Here is a 19,599-nt window from a genome sequence, read left to right on the forward strand (position 1 = left end):
CGATCAGCAAATATTACATGTGCATATCTGCCTGCTAAGTAGTTTGCCAGACATCTTTTTGTGTTACTGTGCATGTTTGTGTTCAATATTGTCTGAGAGGTTATGGCGGGGGATGGCATCGATAGCTTTGCTGATATCTAGTGTGACCAGGAGTGTTCTATGTTTCAAGGGGTGGTTGTGTTCCACTCAGGGATGAGTAAGGCTGGTCATTCTCATCTTAAATGCCAGGACCAACTTGCCTAGCCACGGGTTTCTATGCTCCTCATGGGGCGACATAGGACTGGATGATGGATTGATGGATGGATGGATAAAATGAAAAAGTAAATACTACATAAGGTTTACCTAAAGTATAAGCTCCATAAATTTTTTTATTTACTGATGAAAAAAAAAAAAACTTAAAATTTAATTAATTACAAATGAAACACTGCTTGGTCCCAAGAGGTTCAGATTTCAGTGATATACATCAACCACTTTAGTCTGATAACAATTTTTTATTCTATTCTTCTATCCCCAGATGACTTTACTCAATTCAGGGGACTTTTCAAACAAGACGGATTACATATGGACCTCGCTTATCCATTAATCAATAGAGTACTTTCCAACACTAACTAAAATTGTCCAGCAGTAGAAAGACTATATGGAAAGATAACATCATCAGACTAAAGGAAGTTAACACTTCATATGTCATTATAAAACTTAGTACCAAGCAGAATACAAATGTAAGCGAGAAGACTCAGAAGGCATAACGTGTCCTTATGTCCTCCAAGCGCTTGGAGAGTTCATTGGGAGTCTTGTCCAGGTCTTCAGCAATGCTGCGCTGTTTACCGCCATCTACCATGTTGAACTGTTCACACAGGTCACCATCAATCACATTCTGACAGGGAAGCAGAGATAATATCATAGTGATTCACTAGACTATATAACCACAATGTAATAAAGGATATTATACCAAACAATTAGCTGGTCAACAGTATGAAACAAAAAGGAAAACTGACTTCCACTCCACTCACACAGAAGTCAGTTCAACACTCCACATACTTGTACAGTGCTCCAATTTATGCAAACTTTACCTTATACTACCATGCACAGCTTAAGCAGGATTGTTACGTGATTTGGCTCAAATTTAGTTTACAACTACTTTTTTTTTTTTTTTTTTTTTTTTTTTTTTTTTAAGGCACTTCATCATTTACCTAATTCTACAAAATCTAATCTTATGAAGCAAGTACAGCAGACCCTTGATATGCGATGAACCAGTATGCAATAAATTGCTTATATATATATATATATATATATATATATAAAATCATTTATACGACCATTAAGATCCCATACAAAGCCTTACTGGTCAAAATGTGACAGCTATTCTCTCATCTTAACTGCCAGGACCAACTTGCCTACCCTGGGCTCCTAAGCTCCTCCTGGGGCAACACAGGATTAGACGATGAATGATGAATGAAACAATCACCTACATGCAAGTCTACAGTCCTCAGTTTGTTCAAGATGGAATTGTACTACTCACTGTAGGGTGTGTTAGTGTCAATGATGGTACAAAAGTGTGGTGTTGGACTTTAAACGGCAACTGAAATGCAGTGCAGTGAAATTACCAGTTTCGGTGTTTTTTTTTTTTTTTTTTTTTTTTTTGGGGGGGGGGGGGGGGGAAAGCACCAAGTGAAGGGCACTGACATGATATAACTATTGGTTTTGGCAAGTTTGAAACATGTTTTTAGATTATGCTGGGTGAGTCACTCTTGGCTAAAAATGTATCCCAACAGAATCCACGTTATCACTGACCTGACATACAATAAGCTGCTGTGCAGTGTACTTTTCAAATGCATTCTCACTGTAAAACATGGGCATCCTGTACAGGCACAATAAGTCTATCTATCTATTGCCAGACGCCTTAATCCCATACAGGGTGGCCACAAACAAATTGTCTCCACATTGCCCTGTCCCCCGCCATTTCATTGCCCTGCTCCCAGCTCCCATCCCCCTCTCTCATATACCTCTCCACTCCATCCCTCCATCTCATCCTTGGCTTCCCCCTCCCCCTCTCCCCCACCACCTCACTCACATACACACCCCTCGTCAGTCTCTCACTCTCCATATGGCCAAACCACCTCAATGTGTTTCTCCTAATGCTTCCTATCACATCCACATCCACACCACAATCCTCCCTCACATCCTCATTTGTCAGTCTGTTTCTCCATGTGACTCCATATGCTCCTCTGAAACAACTCATTTCCACTGCTCTCACTCTTGACTTGTGTCCCTCCAACAAGGTCCAAGCTTCGTTTCCATTCGTTAGAGTTGGTATCAAAATACTGTCATAATAGCTAATCCCATAATACCCCTCTGGGCCAGTGGGTCCCCAGCTCAACAACTGTAGTCCAGGTTATTAAAGAGTAAGAAATCATACATGTTCTGGATTAAGTGCCTAGTCTCAAGTACCCATGTCCTATAGAAGGTACAGTAATATGAGACTGGATGTTAATGCTGTTAACTTCCTATACTTATGCTGTAATGTTATGAACATAGTCAATGATACAAGTATAAAAAACATCTGATTAACTATATGAAGATGTAGGGATGGCAACACACCAAAAACTACTGGAACAATGATGAGGCAGTAAAATGGCATGTAATCCCATCCCGGCACTTTTTTTTTTCTTTTTTTTATGACATACCAGTACTTCCGTGTTTTGCATGGTTGGTTAACGGCTATACCATTATCAAGATACTTTTCGGCTGCACTTGTACTATACCATAACGGCAGATACTGAAGTAAAAAAATACACACACACACACACACACACACACACACACACAAACTGTAGGGATGGAATTGCATCTTGTTTTACTGCCTTGACCTTGTTCCGATAGTTTTTGCTGCATTGTCATCTCTACAACTAATACGTTTTTTTTTTTTTTTTTTTTTTTTTTTTAAATACTGATGTAGTGCTGCTCTCGGGCATCTGCCCTTTCCTTTCCTCCATCCTTCTTTCCTTCCATCCTCTTCTGTCTTTCTCTCCTACAGTCTTTCCTCATCCTTCTGCCTATGGGTGACTTTACACTCCCTCTTCTGCCTTTCTTTCCTTCATTATTTCCTCTTCTTCTGCCTGTGGGTGACTCTACACTAAGTGACAAGCCAAATGTTTTCTTGTACACCAGGAAACCATTTACTAAGCTGGGTGGTAACCATATAACCAAATTTTGACGTCTGGTGGATTAGTGGGTAATTACTGTGCTTCAATTGGATTGAACCAGTGAAGATTTATATCCATGGGGTGGCTGGTGTTTATTGCTCACATAATGCCACTCAGGGATGAGTGTGGCTGGTCACTCTCACCTTAAATGTCAGGACCAACTGCCTAGCCCCGGGCTTCTACGCTCCTCATGGGGCAACGTAGGATTGGATGATGGATGGATGGATTTTACTGATTTTTTACAAAGCCTCTATGAAGAGTTGAGATGAAGGATCAGAATGGAATGTATTGCTGTTGTGATGAGGAGGGATAGACTGGGATGGTTTGGGCATGTTGTGGGGATGAAGGATGACAACTGGGTGCGGAAGATGAGAAGTGTGAACATCAGGGGAAGGGATGTGAGAGGGAGACTGAAAAAGAGCTGGAGCGAGGTCACAGAGTGTGATCTCAGGAATAAGGGACAGAATAAGCTGGCTGGCAGAGATTGAGCAGCGTAGAGAGCCACTGGTAGGTGATGACCAGGGCTGATGCATGCAAGCATGTTGAGCCTTTTTATACAATTTAAAAAACTTTTTCCTGCTGCTGTCGTTGTTGTAAGCGTTTATAACTTATGAGCTGTAGCAGTGAGGGGATTAATGAAGACTGACAAGTCCACTCAGTTCCAAAAAGTCTCTCTTGAGATAAATAAAATTTTCTTCAAGTTCACTCAGTTCTGAAAAGTCTGTCTTGAGATGAATAAAATTTTCTGAAGAAAATAATCAAGAATACTCCCCCAGTATCCCTGCTTGTCGTAAAAGGCGACTAAAAGGGTTGGCGGAGGGTTAGTGCCCCTCTCCGGAAAACAACTAACTAAAAAAACAAACAAGAAGCCTCGGACAAGGACTGACCAAACGTTGACGACCAAGGACTGGACAAAGGACATTGCAATTGGAACTTGGAATGTAAGGGGAGCAAATGATGAGGTGAAAGAGAGAGAGATTGTCCAGGTGCTTGAGGATGCGAAAGTGGATGTATGTGGAATAACTGAAACAAAATGGAGAGGAGAAAGTGTGAGAGAATGGGAGTATGGATGGGGTATATGTGCAGGAGTAGGTGAGAATGAGAGGGCAAAGGAAGGAGTATGTATAGTTGTGAGTAAAAGATGGAAGAGGAGCGTAAGACAGTATGGATCAGTTGGATCAAGGATTGTGTGGGTAAAGTTGAAAGTTGGAATACAAATGTGAGCGATTGTGTGTGTGTATGCGCCAACACAAGATCGTGCTAGAAGAGTGAGAGAAGAGTTCTGGACAAATGTAGAAGTGTGCATGGAAAAGTTTGGAAGGAATGAGAGAGTGTTTTTGATTGGTGATATGAATGGTAAAGTTGGGAATGTGAAGGTGGATGGAATAGTTGGTGAGTGGGGTGTGCCTGCTGAGGTAGATGAGAATGGGAGTGCGTCAGTGGACATTTGTGCTGGGAGGGGGTTGGTGATAGCTAATACCCTCTTCAGGCATAAAATGATCCACAGGTATACATGGCGAGTGATGAGAAGGGTGGGTGGTGAACTGAGTGAAAGCAAGGCAATGATTGATTACGTGTGTGTGGATGAAAGGATGCAAAGATGTATATTGGATGCAAGAGTTTATAGAGGTTGGGGGAGTGGACTTTCTGACAACTACTTGGTGGTGGCCAGAATTAAAGTTCAAGTAAGATGGAGGAATAGAAGAAGGGAAAGACGAGAGGAAGGAGTAGTTGCAAGGAGAGTGGAAAGGTTACAAGAGGATGAGAAAAAGCCAGAGTATAAGAGAGAAGTGGAGGAACGATTGGGCAAATATGAATTGGAGCAGATGGGGGACGTGGAAGGTGTGTGTAAGATATTTACAGAAGAAATATGTGCAGCATGTGATGTGGTGCGTGGAAGGAAGAGAAGACGGAGGGGGGTGCAAGGAACAGCGTGGTGGACTGAAGAGGTGAAACGGGCTGTGGCACAAAAGAAGAAAGCATACAATGAATGGATGAGAAATAGGGGCGTGGAAGAAGTTGAGAGGCGGAAGAGAGAGTTATATGTAGAAAGAAAGAGAGAGGTGAAAAGATTAGTAAGAGAGAGTAAGAAGAGAGTGGATGAGGAATTTGGAAGGAATTTGAGTGTAAAGTGGAGGGACTCTAAGAAAATGTTCTGGAAAGAGGTGAAAAGAGTAAGACAGGTTGGAAGTGAAGTTAGCAGGGGAGTGAAAGATAAAAATGGTAGATTACTAGTGGAGAAGGGAGAAAAAGTGAGCAGATGGAGAGAACACTTTAAGGAATTGTTGAATGTGGAGGATGGAAGTAATGTGAGTATAAGTGGCTGGGGAATGGCTGGGAGAAGGAGGGAAGTGAGAAGACAGGAAGAAATCAGTAGGATAGAAGTTGTGGAAGCAATGAAGAAAGTTAAATCAGGGAAAGCCCCAGGAATTGATGGAGTGTGTGGTGAAATGCTGAAGCATGGGGGAGAGATAGTAGTAGAATGGATGTGGAAGATGTGCAGATTGGCCTGGGAGGAAGGTAGAGTCCCGGAGGATTGGAAGTCAGGTATAATTATTCCCTTGTACAAAGGAAAAGGGAAAAAAGAAGTGTGTGGTAATCATAGGGGCATTTGTCTTCTTAGTATAATAGGAAAAGTGTATGGTAGGATACTTATTGACAGAGTTAGAGAAAGAACAGAGCAATTAGTTGGAGAAGAACAGGGAGGCTTTAGGAAGGGAAGAGGTTGTGTAGATCAGACATTCATTCTCAGATCTTTAGTGGAAAAGTTTCTAGAGAAGGGAAAGAAGTTGTATGCGGCTTTCATGGATTTGGAGAAAGCATATGACAGGCTGGATAGACTAGGATTGTGGAAAGTGTTAAAAATATATGGAGTAGATGGGAAGTTGTTGAATGCTGTGAAGAGTATGTACGATGGTGCGAAGGCTGCAGTGCGTGTGGATGGTGAACTAAGTGAATTTTTCTCTTTGAAAGTTGGGTTGAAACAGGGATGTGTCATGTCTCCATGGTTGTTCAATCTGTACATGGATGGGGTAATAAAAGAGGTACAAGGTAGGGTAGTGGATGTTGGAGTGGCCCTGGTGAGAGAGGATAGTGTTTGGAAACTCCCTGTACTGTTATTTGCAGATGATACTGTGTTGTTGAGTGAAGACGAAGGGGAGCTGCAAGGCTTGGTGGATGAGTTTGAGAGTGTGTGTAAGAAACGGAATCTAAAGGTGAATGTAGGGAAGAGTAAAGTGATGGTCTTTGAGAGAGGTGAAGTCAGTGAATGTACAGTGAGGTTGGATGGTGAGGAATTGGAAAATGTGAGTACGTTTAAGTACTTGGGTAGTGTGATGAGTAAGGATGGAGGTTTGGAGGGTGAAGTGCTTGAAAGGGTACAGCAGGGAAGAAAGGTTGCTGGTTCTTTGAAAGCAGTGATAAGAAACAGGGATGTGAGCATGGAAGTGAAAAAGTTACTACATGACAGTATTGTGATACCAACTCTAACGTATGGAAGTGAAGCTTGGACGTTGTTGGAAGGACACAAGCCAAGAGTGAGAGCCGTGGAAATGAGTTATTTAAGAGGAGCCTGTGGAGTCACATGGAGAGACAGGCTGACGAATGAGGATATAAAGGAGCATTGTGGTGTGGATGTGGATGTGATAGGAAGTGTTATGAGGAACACACTGAGGTGGTTTGGCCATGTGGAGAGGATGGAGGGTGAAAGACTGACGAAGAGAGTGTATGTGAGTGAGGTGGAGGGGGAAAGAGGGAGGGGGAGGCCGAGGATGAGATGGAGAGATGGGGTGGAGAGGTATATGAGAGAGGGGGGTGTGAGTTGGGAGCAGGGGAGTGAAATGGCGGGGGACAGGGCGACTTGGAGGCGATTTGTTTGTGGCCACCCCAAACGGGATTGAGGCGTCTGGCAATAGATAGATAGAGATAGATTGAGATCACAACATCCACACTTTGTGATCAATCTATAGCCAAGCTTTTGAACTAGCTCTGTGACCCTGACCTCTGACCAATTGTTCTTAAACTTGAAATACTTCATTCTTGCCATACCATGACCCCTCCACTAGGCTTGACTGAAAATGGATCAAAAGTGACCTACTCCTAAGACCCTGACCTTTGTCTGTATTGTTCTCAGATGTGAACAATTTCTCTGAATGACCCTTAATCACTGAACCAAATTTAATCCACTCTGAATTACTGTAAAACTTTTTGTTAAAAGAACTGAAAGTCTGATACTAAGTTCCTAAATTTTGAACAACTGTTCTTCAAACTGAAACACTTCACCTTTGGCTCACTCTCCACCATTCACCAAGTTTTGCCTAAATAGTATGAAAACTGTCAACCTATTACCTAAGCCCAACCTATTACCTTACACTTTTTTCAGGCAACATTTACTGCAGTGCTTCACAACAGTTTTTACTTCATGACACATTATTCAATTTGCTGGCGTCTTGCTGCAAACGAATGAAATATCTAAGTGTCAGAATTGCATAAAATTAATTTTATTTTTGGTATCAAATGATGACAGGCAACAACAATAATTAAGTGCACAGTACTGTGTATTTAAAGTAAAAAATTTTAGTGTTCCAGGAATTTTCAAAATCATGATATAAAGATTATGTTAAGTGCAAGCAATGATATGCAAAGTTTACTCCATGTGGGATAATTATTCAACATAATGTTTCATCAAAGGATAAACAAAGGCTGTTTTACCGAGACAGGTTATGTGAACAAATATAAAACATTTGTATTTCGAGAACCAAGTAAAATAATAATTTCACTGAAACTTTTTGCATGAAATATAAATTAAAATTTTTTTTTAACAAAATAAATATGATATTTTCAATGAAAATTAATAATAACTTGTGTCTATTTTATGGAGCAGAGGTGTTTAACCCGTTAACTGCTCTATACAGCCTGGGCTGTTACAAGTGCGACTGCTCAATAAGCAGGTGAATTTCGAGTATAGTGTCATGGTGACCAAGGCCAACCCATGCAGGCATGTTTGAGCCTTCAAAAACGAAACCGAAACAGAAACCAAAAAAGAAAACGAAAACCATACATTCCAATAGGGAATCAGACACTTCTATATTCATCCATGGCTTTACCAAGGTAAATATTGAGCTAATATTTCGTTACTATATACTTTGACATGTGTTCTCTCAGTTCCTAAGACAAAATTTGGCCTTTGAGAAATTTCATTTTTACTCCTATGTCTGCACACCAAGGACACCTCCAAAAAACCGCCATGCGCAGTTAACGGGTTAATGTCTGGTTCTGTTACATTATTAAAAAAAAAAAAGAAAAAAAAAAAAAAAAGAAGTTCTGTTACATAGGGGAAAAAAAAAAATTCATTTAGTGACTTCCCAGATGACCTATTTTTTATCTTTATACTGCAAGTGTTAACGCTGACAAGCTTAATAAACACAATTACGTTGCTGCAAATGGCATCGGCACATCAGCAGCACACTTGGGGACAACTTGATACTACCGGTATCTCTTTTCAGCTCCATCCAATTAAAAGTATGTCTTGGGGTACAATCCATCCATCCATCCACCATGCAATCCTACATTGCCCCATGAGGAGCGTAGGAGCCTGGGGCTAGGCAGTTGGTCCTGACATTTAAGATGAGAGTGACCAGCCTCACTCATCCCTGAGTGGCATTACATGAGCAATAATCCCCAACCACCCCTTGGATATAAACTTTCACCGGCTCAATCCGACTGGAGCACAATAATTACCCATTAAACCACCAGGCGCCAAAATTTGGTTATATGTTTACCACCCAGCGTAGTAAATGGGTTCCTGGTGTAAAGGAAACCATTTGGCTTGTCACTCAGTGTAGAGTCACCCATGGGCAGAAGGAAGAGGAATGAATGGAGAAATGAAAGACAGAAGAGGGAGTGTTAAGTCACCCATAGGCAGAAGGATGGGGAAAGAATGAAGGAAAGATAGATGAAAATGGAAGGAAAGAAGGATGGAGGAGAGGACAGGGCAGACACTCGAGAGCAGCACTACACTGAGTGAGTGGATGGTGAGCGCCCCCACCTACCACAAAATGTCACTAAATTTAAGTTTGAGGTTTCATATGCTCTTGACATCCACAAATTCCTCGTGTGCCTTCAAGGAGACATAACTAACTAATGCTTCAGCAAGTGAAGCAAAAGGATCACAGAGTCACTGTTCTGTATGAGTTTCTACTATAGCATTCCTTCCAAGAGAACAGCTCACTGTCAAGGCAAATTCTTAAAATAGTAGCACTAAAATTTAAATAACATCAGGAGCCAATGTTCCTACATGTGCAAGAGTTGCAAGGTCCAAGGAGCATTATACTGAATGTCTCATGCAAGCAATCAAAAACATTTTACCAATGTCCAAATGAGACAGCTCCTGGTGATGGTTTCATATTACAAGAACAGCCGACATAAAAATTAAGTTAACTCTAATACATCTTCTTACCTGTATGTACTTCCAATAATTAATTAAGCCTATTATGCTCTTCATGAAAACATTAATTTCCAATAATTGCTGCAACCGTTGTACCGTGGGGTTGGCTGCACCCCGGAGGAGGAGGAGGAGGAGGAGGAAAGCAAACAGCAACAGACCTTATGGTCCTTTCGAGGCTGCTTGTTACAGAGAAAACTATGACTACAAGAGCTAACTCTACATGCTGAAGGATAAGGATAGTAAAGCAAGAAGGCTCCTCCCACCCCAAAACCCTCCAGGAAAAAGTGAGAAAAACCACCATGCAGCATGGAAAAACTGACATAGAAATTTCATACGAAATACTGGAAAGGAAAAGTCACATTCTATAATACTTTGTCTATAAGCTACCCGACTGAGTAACCTGAAAGAGTAAGTAATCAAATAAACTAATAGTTACGGCATGACATTATAAACCGGTACATTGAGTTAATGGGAAGTCTGTGGACATAACGTGGAAACTACACACTGCACAATGTAGATGTTTAGGGGTGGTGCGGCAGCCTTGCCTGGCGCTTTTAAGGTAGGCAACAGTCAATCAGGCCCTAGCTCCGTTCACTCCACTGAGACAAGGAACTCTCCCATGTGGGACAAGTACACAAGTTTCCTCCTGATGCAGTGATCCCTGGTACATTAAAAAAATCCCAGTGGTGGTCACATGACTAACAGAGACCCTCAGTGATCCACAGCTCATCACAGGTCGAAAGTAAGAGTAGTGACCGTTAACTCAGGGCTATCTGTGCAGATCCTAATCTGTGCTTATATTACTTATTGCATTTAATAAACTGATAAATACATGAAGACGTGATGCGACACTATGTATGGGCACGTTAAGTTTATGGGGTGTCTTGTAGACAGGAGGGGAAAGAGCTTACACGTTGCTGGTAAAAGTAAGTTATTCGGACAGAAACTCAGTCAACTGAGGATTTTCATGCAAATACTTGTCTATTTTGTTTTTAAATGACTTAACTGAGATACTGTTCACGGTATCTGAGGGTAATCTGTTCCAGATATTTATGATTGTTGAAGAATTATTTTGCTTCATGGGTTCTGAAACGCTTTCCCATAATTCTGCAACCATTACTCCTGGTTTGACTCGACCGGTCAATTTCAAAATATTTATTCATGTCTAAGTTGCCATATCCCTTCATGATTTTGAAAACTTCAAACAGGTTACCTCTTAACCTGCATTTCACTAGACTACATAAATTAAGTTCTTCAAGGCGTTCATGATATGATTCGTTTCTCAATCGTGGTATCACTTTTGTGATTCTTCACTGTATTTTCTCTAATTTTTCTATGGCCTTTCTGTAGTACGGACCAGAGCTGCATACAATACTCAAGATGGGGGCGCACTAGCAAGTTGTACATTGCAAGTATGGCTTTCCAATTTGAACTCAAAAGTTCTTGCAATAAGACCCAACTTGTTAGCAACTTTCATCGCCTCAGTGCACTGCTTACTCAGTGTTAGGTCATTTGTTATCATCACACCAAGATCCTTTTCACTGTCTGTACTTAATAACTGAATATTAATCATTTTCTAATTCACATGGATGTTGTTATTTCCAATATGAAGTACTTTGCAATTTTCAATGTTGAATTTCATAAGGTGCCTGGTGGTTTAGTAGAAAATTGCAGTGCTCCAAGTGGACTGAGCTAGTGAAGGTTTATATCCAAGGGATGGTTGGGGTTTACTGCTCACGTTAATGCCACTCAGTGATGAGTTAGGCTGGTCACTTTCATCTTAAATGTCAGGACCAACTTGCCTAGCCCGGGCTTCTACGCTCCTCATGGGGCAACGTAGGATTGGGTGACGGATGGATGGATGAATTTCAATTGCCATTTTTCTGCCCAGCTTGCCAAAGTGTTCAGGAGGAGGAGGAGGAGGAGGAGTTATTGATTGTCCAATAAGGTGTTTTGTGCTGTTTAGCTACTTCAGGAGGTATTTGGGGTATCTAAAAGCATGATGCTTATGGGTTGATGCTTAAAAAAATAATTATTTACCTATTCCTATGCTCCTCATGGGGCAACATAGGATTGGTTACCTATTTACTTACTATGTAGCCACAATAAATAAAGTTTACCATAACTATTTATGGTAAATAAGGTACGAAATTTTGGCACCATAACCAAGTCTGTGACCTTCAAAAATAGTTCAAGGCCATTCATAAATGGTACATGTATTTAGATTAACCTAAGGTAGTTTCTTGTGTAATATCAACAAGATATGAAGACAAAGGTGTGGAGGAGTGCATAGGTACATTTTACATTTGTAACTGGCTAACTGTATGCTTAACTGTAACCAAATTCCTCTCAGATAACAGGAGGAACCACAGCTATATTTCTGTAAAGTTACAGCTTTACAGCTTTTGTGGGTTTTTCTAAAACACATGACAAAGAAAACACTAAGCAGATCTGAATTTGGTACTTTCTACCAGGCTAAATAGCAAAATATCTGGCCAAAATTCTTAGCAAACTTTTTTACCAGGGGATATTTCAACTAAATAGCTATATCTCAATTAGTTCCTGAAATATTTCAATTTCAAATATGCAATTTTTGCACCAAAAATGACAGTACGACCTTCAAAAAGAAGTAAAGGTCATTTATATTTGGCACAAGTACCTGGGTTACCCTAGGATACCTTCCTGTATAATACCATGAAGATCTAAGAAAAAAAAAAGAGCTAAAAAAAAATAATAATAATACAGTACTTCCAAAAATTTGTCCTTTATTTGACGAAGCTTAATAATACCTCCATGTCTGGGAGATGCAAATGAACGTTAAGGCTTATGGGCACATCGGTGCCATCCCTATCCCTATGTAAAGTCGACCAACACTCCTGATACTGTCTACTACAGTAATGCCCAGTTAATTCAGACTAATCATGGGAAAAGCCACTCCATACTAGCCAATTTTACAGATAAACTAAGTTCCAGAGGACAGGACCACACACCACAAACCAAGTGACAGTTCTAATATACAATGCTGAACTTTCTTTTCTCAGCCTATGGTTCTATTGCAATGCACAGTAAACACTATAAAAAGTCTTAATTCTTATTAAATTTACAATACAGGCAGTAAAGAAATTGTCAAAACAGCAATTATGTACAAGATTATGTGTACAATGTAATACAGCAAAGTGTTTACATATATATATATATATATATATATATATATATATATATATATAAAGTACTGGGTTACCTTGACTGGGAAGAAATACGATCTGAATGAGAGGTGGTCACGTCCACAAAGAGGTGGGTGTTCAGAACGCATATGCATCTCCAAGTTCTGGAAGAGTTCATGATCCTCCCTCGATGTGAATGGTACCAACACACCCACTGTCCCACTCAGTGTTGTATATACCAGAGACTCACTGCCACCAGGGATCAATGTTGCTTTCTGAAAACAATTCCATCATCATTATCATCTTGTATCTATCAACTTATAATATACATCACCCAATACTTTACTGTCCCATTAGGGGATCCAAGGTATGCTGCTGTCCACACATTTTAAGGTGCGAGTAACAAGATGCTCATCCCCAACTACCATTACATCAGAGAATAAGAGAAAAAATCAAACCATTATGGGCTATATTCAGTTGAGTACATTAACTATTCCACCTAATATCCAAGTGATTAAATGGTTACTACCATTCGTCAATTCGTTTCATTTAGTTTATACAGGCTCCAATATGCTTGCATGTGTTGGCCTTGGTCACCTAATGGCGGCTCTCCATGCTGCTCATCTCTTGCAGCCTCCCTATTCAATCCCTCATCCCGGAGGTCACACTTTATGACCTCGTCCCATGCCTTTTTCAGTCTACCTCTCACAACCCTACCCTCAACGTTCACACTTCTTACTTTCTACACCCAGCTGTCATCCCCCATTCGCTTCACATGCCAAAACACTGTAGTAAATGATTTTCTGTGCTACAAGAAACCACTTGGTTTTGTCACTCACTGTAGAGTCACCTGAAGGTAGCAATACATCAAGAGAGGATGGTGTGATACCACTAACCACAACAGACATAAAGTCTTAAGTATACTATGAGATACATTTGCTTTCTGGTATTCCGTCAATTCATCATCAGATGCCTTACTGCCCCATTACAGGCTAAGCTTTCTCAGTCCCCATATTTAAGGCAAGTGACTCTAGTGGTTTCAACTAACTTGGCCCAGATTTTCATCCTCCTGCAGCCTATTCCATGTAGCTGAATGACAGAAACAGACAATGCTATGGGTCTACAACATTTCCAAAGCACCTCTTTGTGATTAACATCAAATTCTAGAGTTAATCTATTATTACAGATCAGCATTCAACATCTAGAGGTGGCACTTTTAGGCCACATTAGAGTAGAATGAGTAAAGCCACTTTTCCAAAAGTGACACTAAGTGAGCAATATACCCCAGTCACCCTTCAGATTTCTACCCTTATGGGCCACATCCAGTTGGAGAACTTCAATGCACTACACCACTGGGCATCAACTATTTGGCAAGAATAAAGAGTAAATATATGAAACTGTATGCTTTGTCTTGCTATTGATACTGCAAAGGATGTTCATGCATCTTAGTCCCCCACCCCACCCTGCTTGGATGAAATGTTAATCCACCAATGATGCAACCTAAACAAGATAATTACCGGTACGTAGCCTTTTGGCATCTCTTATGCCAAATCCTATGTTGATTAACCAATTTTTCTATTTCAGATAACGTTTTCTGCACTGATGTGGGTAGGTGAAAATGAAAAGAATCAATTAATATGACATATCATGGCAATCACTTTTCGCACCGCTAAAGAATAAACCAATTGGGTTGCCAGGTACCTCAATCATTCTGAAAATTTTGTCATATGAAAATGTAACCTGCCAACCCAGGATCACAATATGATACCCTGTGGTTGTCCCTTTGTGATGAGAAAAGTGATTGCCATGATGCATGAGATTCATCTATTCTCTTTCACTCACCCATGTCAGTTTTGTAAAACTCAATATGACACACACACACACACACACAAAAAAAAAGTTAATAAGCGTAAGATCTGACATGTGATATATCAAAAGGCTTCACAAATATATTCTGTATGGGGTAGCATCATTGTGTGGATTCTCATTTTGTCCAGGTGTGGAGACAGGGCCAAGGTACTTGTACAGTCACAGAAACAATTATCTTCCCAGCTCCATCTGAAGAAAACTTACAACTGGCAAAATACAATCAAACCCCATCTCTACCAGTGTGTGTTTCAGATGCTTTGATTTTTCACTAAGTATCTGTCAAACTTTGGGAAGATTTGTGTTTGTGCCTGTACACCCTGTGTATGGTGCTATAAGACCTGTAATGATGGCAATAATTTCACTCGTAACAGGAGGTATAGGAAACTGGATTGTGATAATGAAATAAAAACTGATGAGGAGGAGGAGCAGGAGAAGAACAATAAAATGAAGGATGATGATAATGACAATGAAAATACAGACGGCAGCGGTGCCAATGACGATGGTGACAATGACTGACAAGACACAACATACCTCAAGAGTATTGACAGTCTCGCCAACATGGAAATTTGCCACAACCTCTGCCTTTTGAGATGCACCGTTGAGAAGCCCTCGGTCCCACAGTGCTTTGTTGCCTGTTGGATCTTCATCAACGTCATCAGTTATGTCTCCACCCAACCTCACCTGGAAAAATAACAACTTTACAGTACTTCCATTATAAATTACTCTCATGAAACTGAAAAAACAGAACTTAAACAACTGCTCGTGCTATTGGAGAGATGCATCATCATCATCCGGACCTCCTTCCCCACCCTAGGGCAGGGTGAGAAGTAGCAATGTCCAGACAGCCCAATTTTGCCCAATCCAATGGGCCATGCTTCCATTCACTCATCATTCAAGCCCCAGGAAACCTGAATTTATCTGATACACATACAGTACAAGAATATCATCATCATCATCATCTTCATCATCATCATCAACCAGACCTGCTTTCCCATCCTAGGGAAGGGTGAGGAGTCTTAATTACACAATAACTGCACCTAATTTCACCATTTTTCTGGAAAGAATAATTATTTTTTCTTCCTTTTTTGGCTTCGAGCCTTTGCGTCTTTCTTCTTTGCATTAAAAAATCATCGTTTTTTACATTCTTTAACTGCAGGTGGAGGAATGAACCATCCACTCACTTGATGTACCGCTGTCTTCAGGTAACTACAATGATTGGCAAGCCAAATGGTTTCCTGTAGCTCAGAAAACCTTTTACTACTGTAAGCTGGGTGGTAACCCCATAACCAAATGACACCTGGTGGTGTAGTAGGTCAAGGAACTCCAATTAGATGAGAGCTCTTAAGGATTTACTTCAAGGGATGGTCGGGGTTTACTGCTCATATAATGCCACTTAAGGAAGAGTGAGGTTGGTCACCCTTGCCTTAAATGTCAGAAGTGAACTGCCTAACCCCTGGCCCTTATGCTTATGATGAGACAGAAAAGGATTGGATGATGAATGGAGTTCCACTGTTACCTAAAAAGTTAATCTGGCAGTCTGCTCAATTTGCTTCACCAGCTGTATGGAAAATGGTTCAATAATTTAAGACACATCAGGGACATTTCATAACTTACAGTACAAGAGCACACTTACCACAGCCACATTGCCAAACTTGTCAGCGAGGGAAGCTGTGTCGTAATCAAGGAGGCAGGAGGTGGTCACCCAGCGCTGGTTTGTGTCGTCAACAAAAATTATAAGTTGGTTCTCCTGTCGCTTATATCGCACCACGAAGAGCGACTCCTGCACGTCACTCACAAACACCCGTTGGCCCCTCGCTTTCATGTCCACAATCAAGTTAGGGATGTGCTGTCACATATCTTTATATTAGTGATAAGGTTCTCATTGTACAGGGAGATAAGAGAATATTTTAACTCTCTGGATCCAAGGATTTCTATTAAATGGGCACAAATTCTACTGTTAAATAAAATTCCAAGAGGCAACAATACCACAGAATAATTAAAGCATTTGAGATACTTTCATAGCTGCTGATTAACAGACATCTCTCAGCTGGACACACGCTTCCAATGTTAACCCCAAAACTGCGACTTACACTGCTAAATGCCCACCAATCAACAGTAAATTACATCTTGAGTCAAGGGAGAGAAAAAAAAAAAAATCCACACTTTGCTTTAAGGCCAACATAGGACTAATAATGATACTGATCCTATGATGGCATCTAGAGTTTTCTTCAGCTGCTCTCCCCACATGTTCATGCTGTATATTTTGATGAAGTCCCCCACAAAATTCAAAAATTAAAACACATGCCCTGATGGCAGTACTGTAGATACTGACCTAAAAATTGGCACACATTTACTTTAAAATATGGTCCTCCATCTCATCATGCCAAAAACTGTCTGTGAAGGAAACTTTTAACAGGACCAAAACCCTTCAACTTAGCTGCAAAATGACTTGCTACAAGAGATACTGACTGTACTGTATATTGGATATACACACCCTTCAACATGTTCTCCTTCATATCAAGAAATTAATACAGGCTTCCAACCGCTATAAAATCTATACTTTTTGCACACCACAAGAAGGTCAGGATTTCCTAATGCTGCAGTTTAGGGATTAATCTTACTAAAATACTATATACCACAATCGCAGTAAAAGGGTTAAAACAGTCTCTCTTTTCACTACCTCTTTCACCTCTTGCACTACCTTCTTGCTTACACTGTACACACATACCGTACTACATGTATCACTGTTATCTCTAGACTTGATACCTATACTGAAGTTGCAACATATACTAATGGCTACATCATTATTACATGACATAAAATATACAAAAGAATATTAAGGTAGCCACCAAGTGGTTAGTGAAGTGATTTGATGTCTAACAAGATAGTATAAAGATGTGTATTTTAATAAAACAGATTTTCTGGCTTTTATTTCTCACTAGATCTACCTGCAAGTCACAAAAACACCTCTCAAAATACCATCACCTCAGTCCTGAACCAGACAACCCTAGTTATGGACAGTGGGTGTTAGAAATGAAATGGTGATGTGAGAATGTATGGGACACAGAAGGACTGCTGGACTCCTTGGGGAGACTACTGTCTATGCCCAGAGTCAGATACATTAAAAATACAGAATATATAATAATAACAGTGATGATCTTGATAATCACAGTAATTAAAGAAAAAAAAAAAAAAAGTGAAGAGATGTTACAAAGTCTCTTAACTCCCTGAGAATACAGCCTTAAGTGTACTTCACAGCACAGCTTCAGGCAAAAGTTCACCCAGTATTTCATCTCTTAAACTTCTTACTTTCCTCTGCTGACAAATATTCTGGGTACAGAGTGGCTTAGTATGTTTCTCTGTCTACACATGACACTTTGATGTGATGTTGCAGAGGATGAAAGTTACACACATCTTAAGTGAAAAACAAACAGAGAAACATTATGCAAATCTAAGACCCTGACTGTCTATACAATGCCCTTACTTTGTTCTCACACTTTCTCAGCAGCTTCTTCTTGCCAAGGTCGTATATTCTGAGCAGGCGACCAACAGCCACCAGGACGCGGCCAGTGTACGAGACAATGGATGTGGGGATGTCCTCTACTTCGGTGCGATGAACGAGCTCAAGGGTGTTGCACTCACTACCAACACTGTCACAAAAATGAGTCAGTCAGTACAGACCGTTAAGAGCACACAAAAAGTGCTTGGTCAGCAAATGCTAAGTAAGTGTGGTACTGCAAATGAGAAAGTGACAGCATGGTGTGATGTGCAAAAGAAGAATGTGGATGGAATGCATGCTAGAAAGGAATTCAGATTAAGAAAATGGGACTTTGTTGAGTCGATGAGGAATTTGGGAGGAATTTGAATGTAAAGTGGAGGGAATGTAAGGAAATGTTCTGGAAGGAGATAAAGAGAGTTAGACAGGGCGATAAAGAAGTTAATGGGGGAGTGAAATATACAAACGGTAGATTGCTAGTGCAGAAGGAAGAAAAGTGAGAAGATGGAGTGAACACTTTCAGGAACTGTTAAAAATAATGTGAGTATGAGTGGCTGCAGAACTGCTGGGAGAAGGAGGGTGGGGAGAAGGAGGGTGGGGAGAAGGAGGGTGGTGAGAAGGGTGGGAGAGATCAGTAGGACAGAAGCAGCAGATGCAATGATGAGTGTCAAAATGGGGAAAGACCCAGGAATTGATGTGGTGTGTGGTGAAATGATGAAGCATGGAGGAGAGACAGTATCAGAGTGGATATGGAAGATGTGAATATTGGCCTGGGAGGACAGAAGAGTCCCAGAGGATAGGAAGTCAGGTATAATTACTGTATTCCCTTGTACAAAGGAAAAGGGGAAAAAGAAATGTGTGGTAATCATAGGGACATTTGTCTTCTTAGTGTAATAGGCAAAGTATACAGTAGGAAATAACAGTGGAATTACTTGAAGAACAGGGAGGTTTTGGGAAGGGAAGTGGTTGTATAAATCAGATAATCATCCTTAGGTCTCTGATGGAAAAGTGTCTAGAGAAGGGAAAGAAGTTATATGCAGCCTTCATGGATTTGGAGAAAGCATGTGACAGAGTGGACAGACAAGGAACGTGGAAAATATTAAGAATATGGAGTAAATGGGAAGTTGTTGAATGCTGTGAAGAGCATGTATAAGGGTGCTAAGACTGCAGTGCGTGTGGATGGTGAACTGAGTGAATTTTTTTATCTGAATGCTGGGCGGAAACAGGGATGTGTCATGTCTTCATGGTTGTTCAATCTGTGTATGGATGGGGTTATAAATGAGATACAAGGTAGAGCAGTGGATGTTGGAGTGACCCTACTGAGAGAGGGCAATGTTTGGAAACTTCCTGTATTGTTGTTTGCAGGTGATACTGTACTGTTAAGTGAAGACAAAGGGGAACTGCATGGCTTGGTGAATGAGT

General features: G+C 40.6%; 1 protein-coding gene across 1 annotated transcript in view; it reads right to left on the minus strand.

Moving 5' to 3' along the window:
* Positions 1-366: 366 nt before the first annotated feature.
* Sf3b3 (splicing factor 3b subunit 3) overlaps positions 367-19,599 on the minus strand; it is a 262,909-nt gene continuing 243,676 nt past the window's right edge. Inside the window, exons 20-24 of the mRNA XM_080270145.1 lie at positions 18,166-18,331; positions 16,315-16,527; positions 15,213-15,362; positions 12,890-13,087; positions 367-874 (exon numbers count right to left, since the gene is read on the minus strand). Of these exons, the coding sequence (XP_080126271.1) occupies positions 734-874; positions 12,890-13,087; positions 15,213-15,362; positions 16,315-16,527; positions 18,166-18,331 (868 nt within the window). The 3' untranslated portion in view covers positions 367-733. The remainder of the gene's footprint in view (positions 875-12,889; positions 13,088-15,212; positions 15,363-16,314; positions 16,528-18,165; positions 18,332-19,599) is intronic.

The sequence above is a fragment of the Coenobita brevimanus genome, chromosome 39, assembly GCF_032717465.1.
Source record: "Coenobita brevimanus isolate Jiangsu-jjx chromosome 39, ASM3271746v2, whole genome shotgun sequence".
Taxonomy (NCBI): Eukaryota; Metazoa; Arthropoda; class Malacostraca; order Decapoda; family Coenobitidae; genus Coenobita; species Coenobita brevimanus.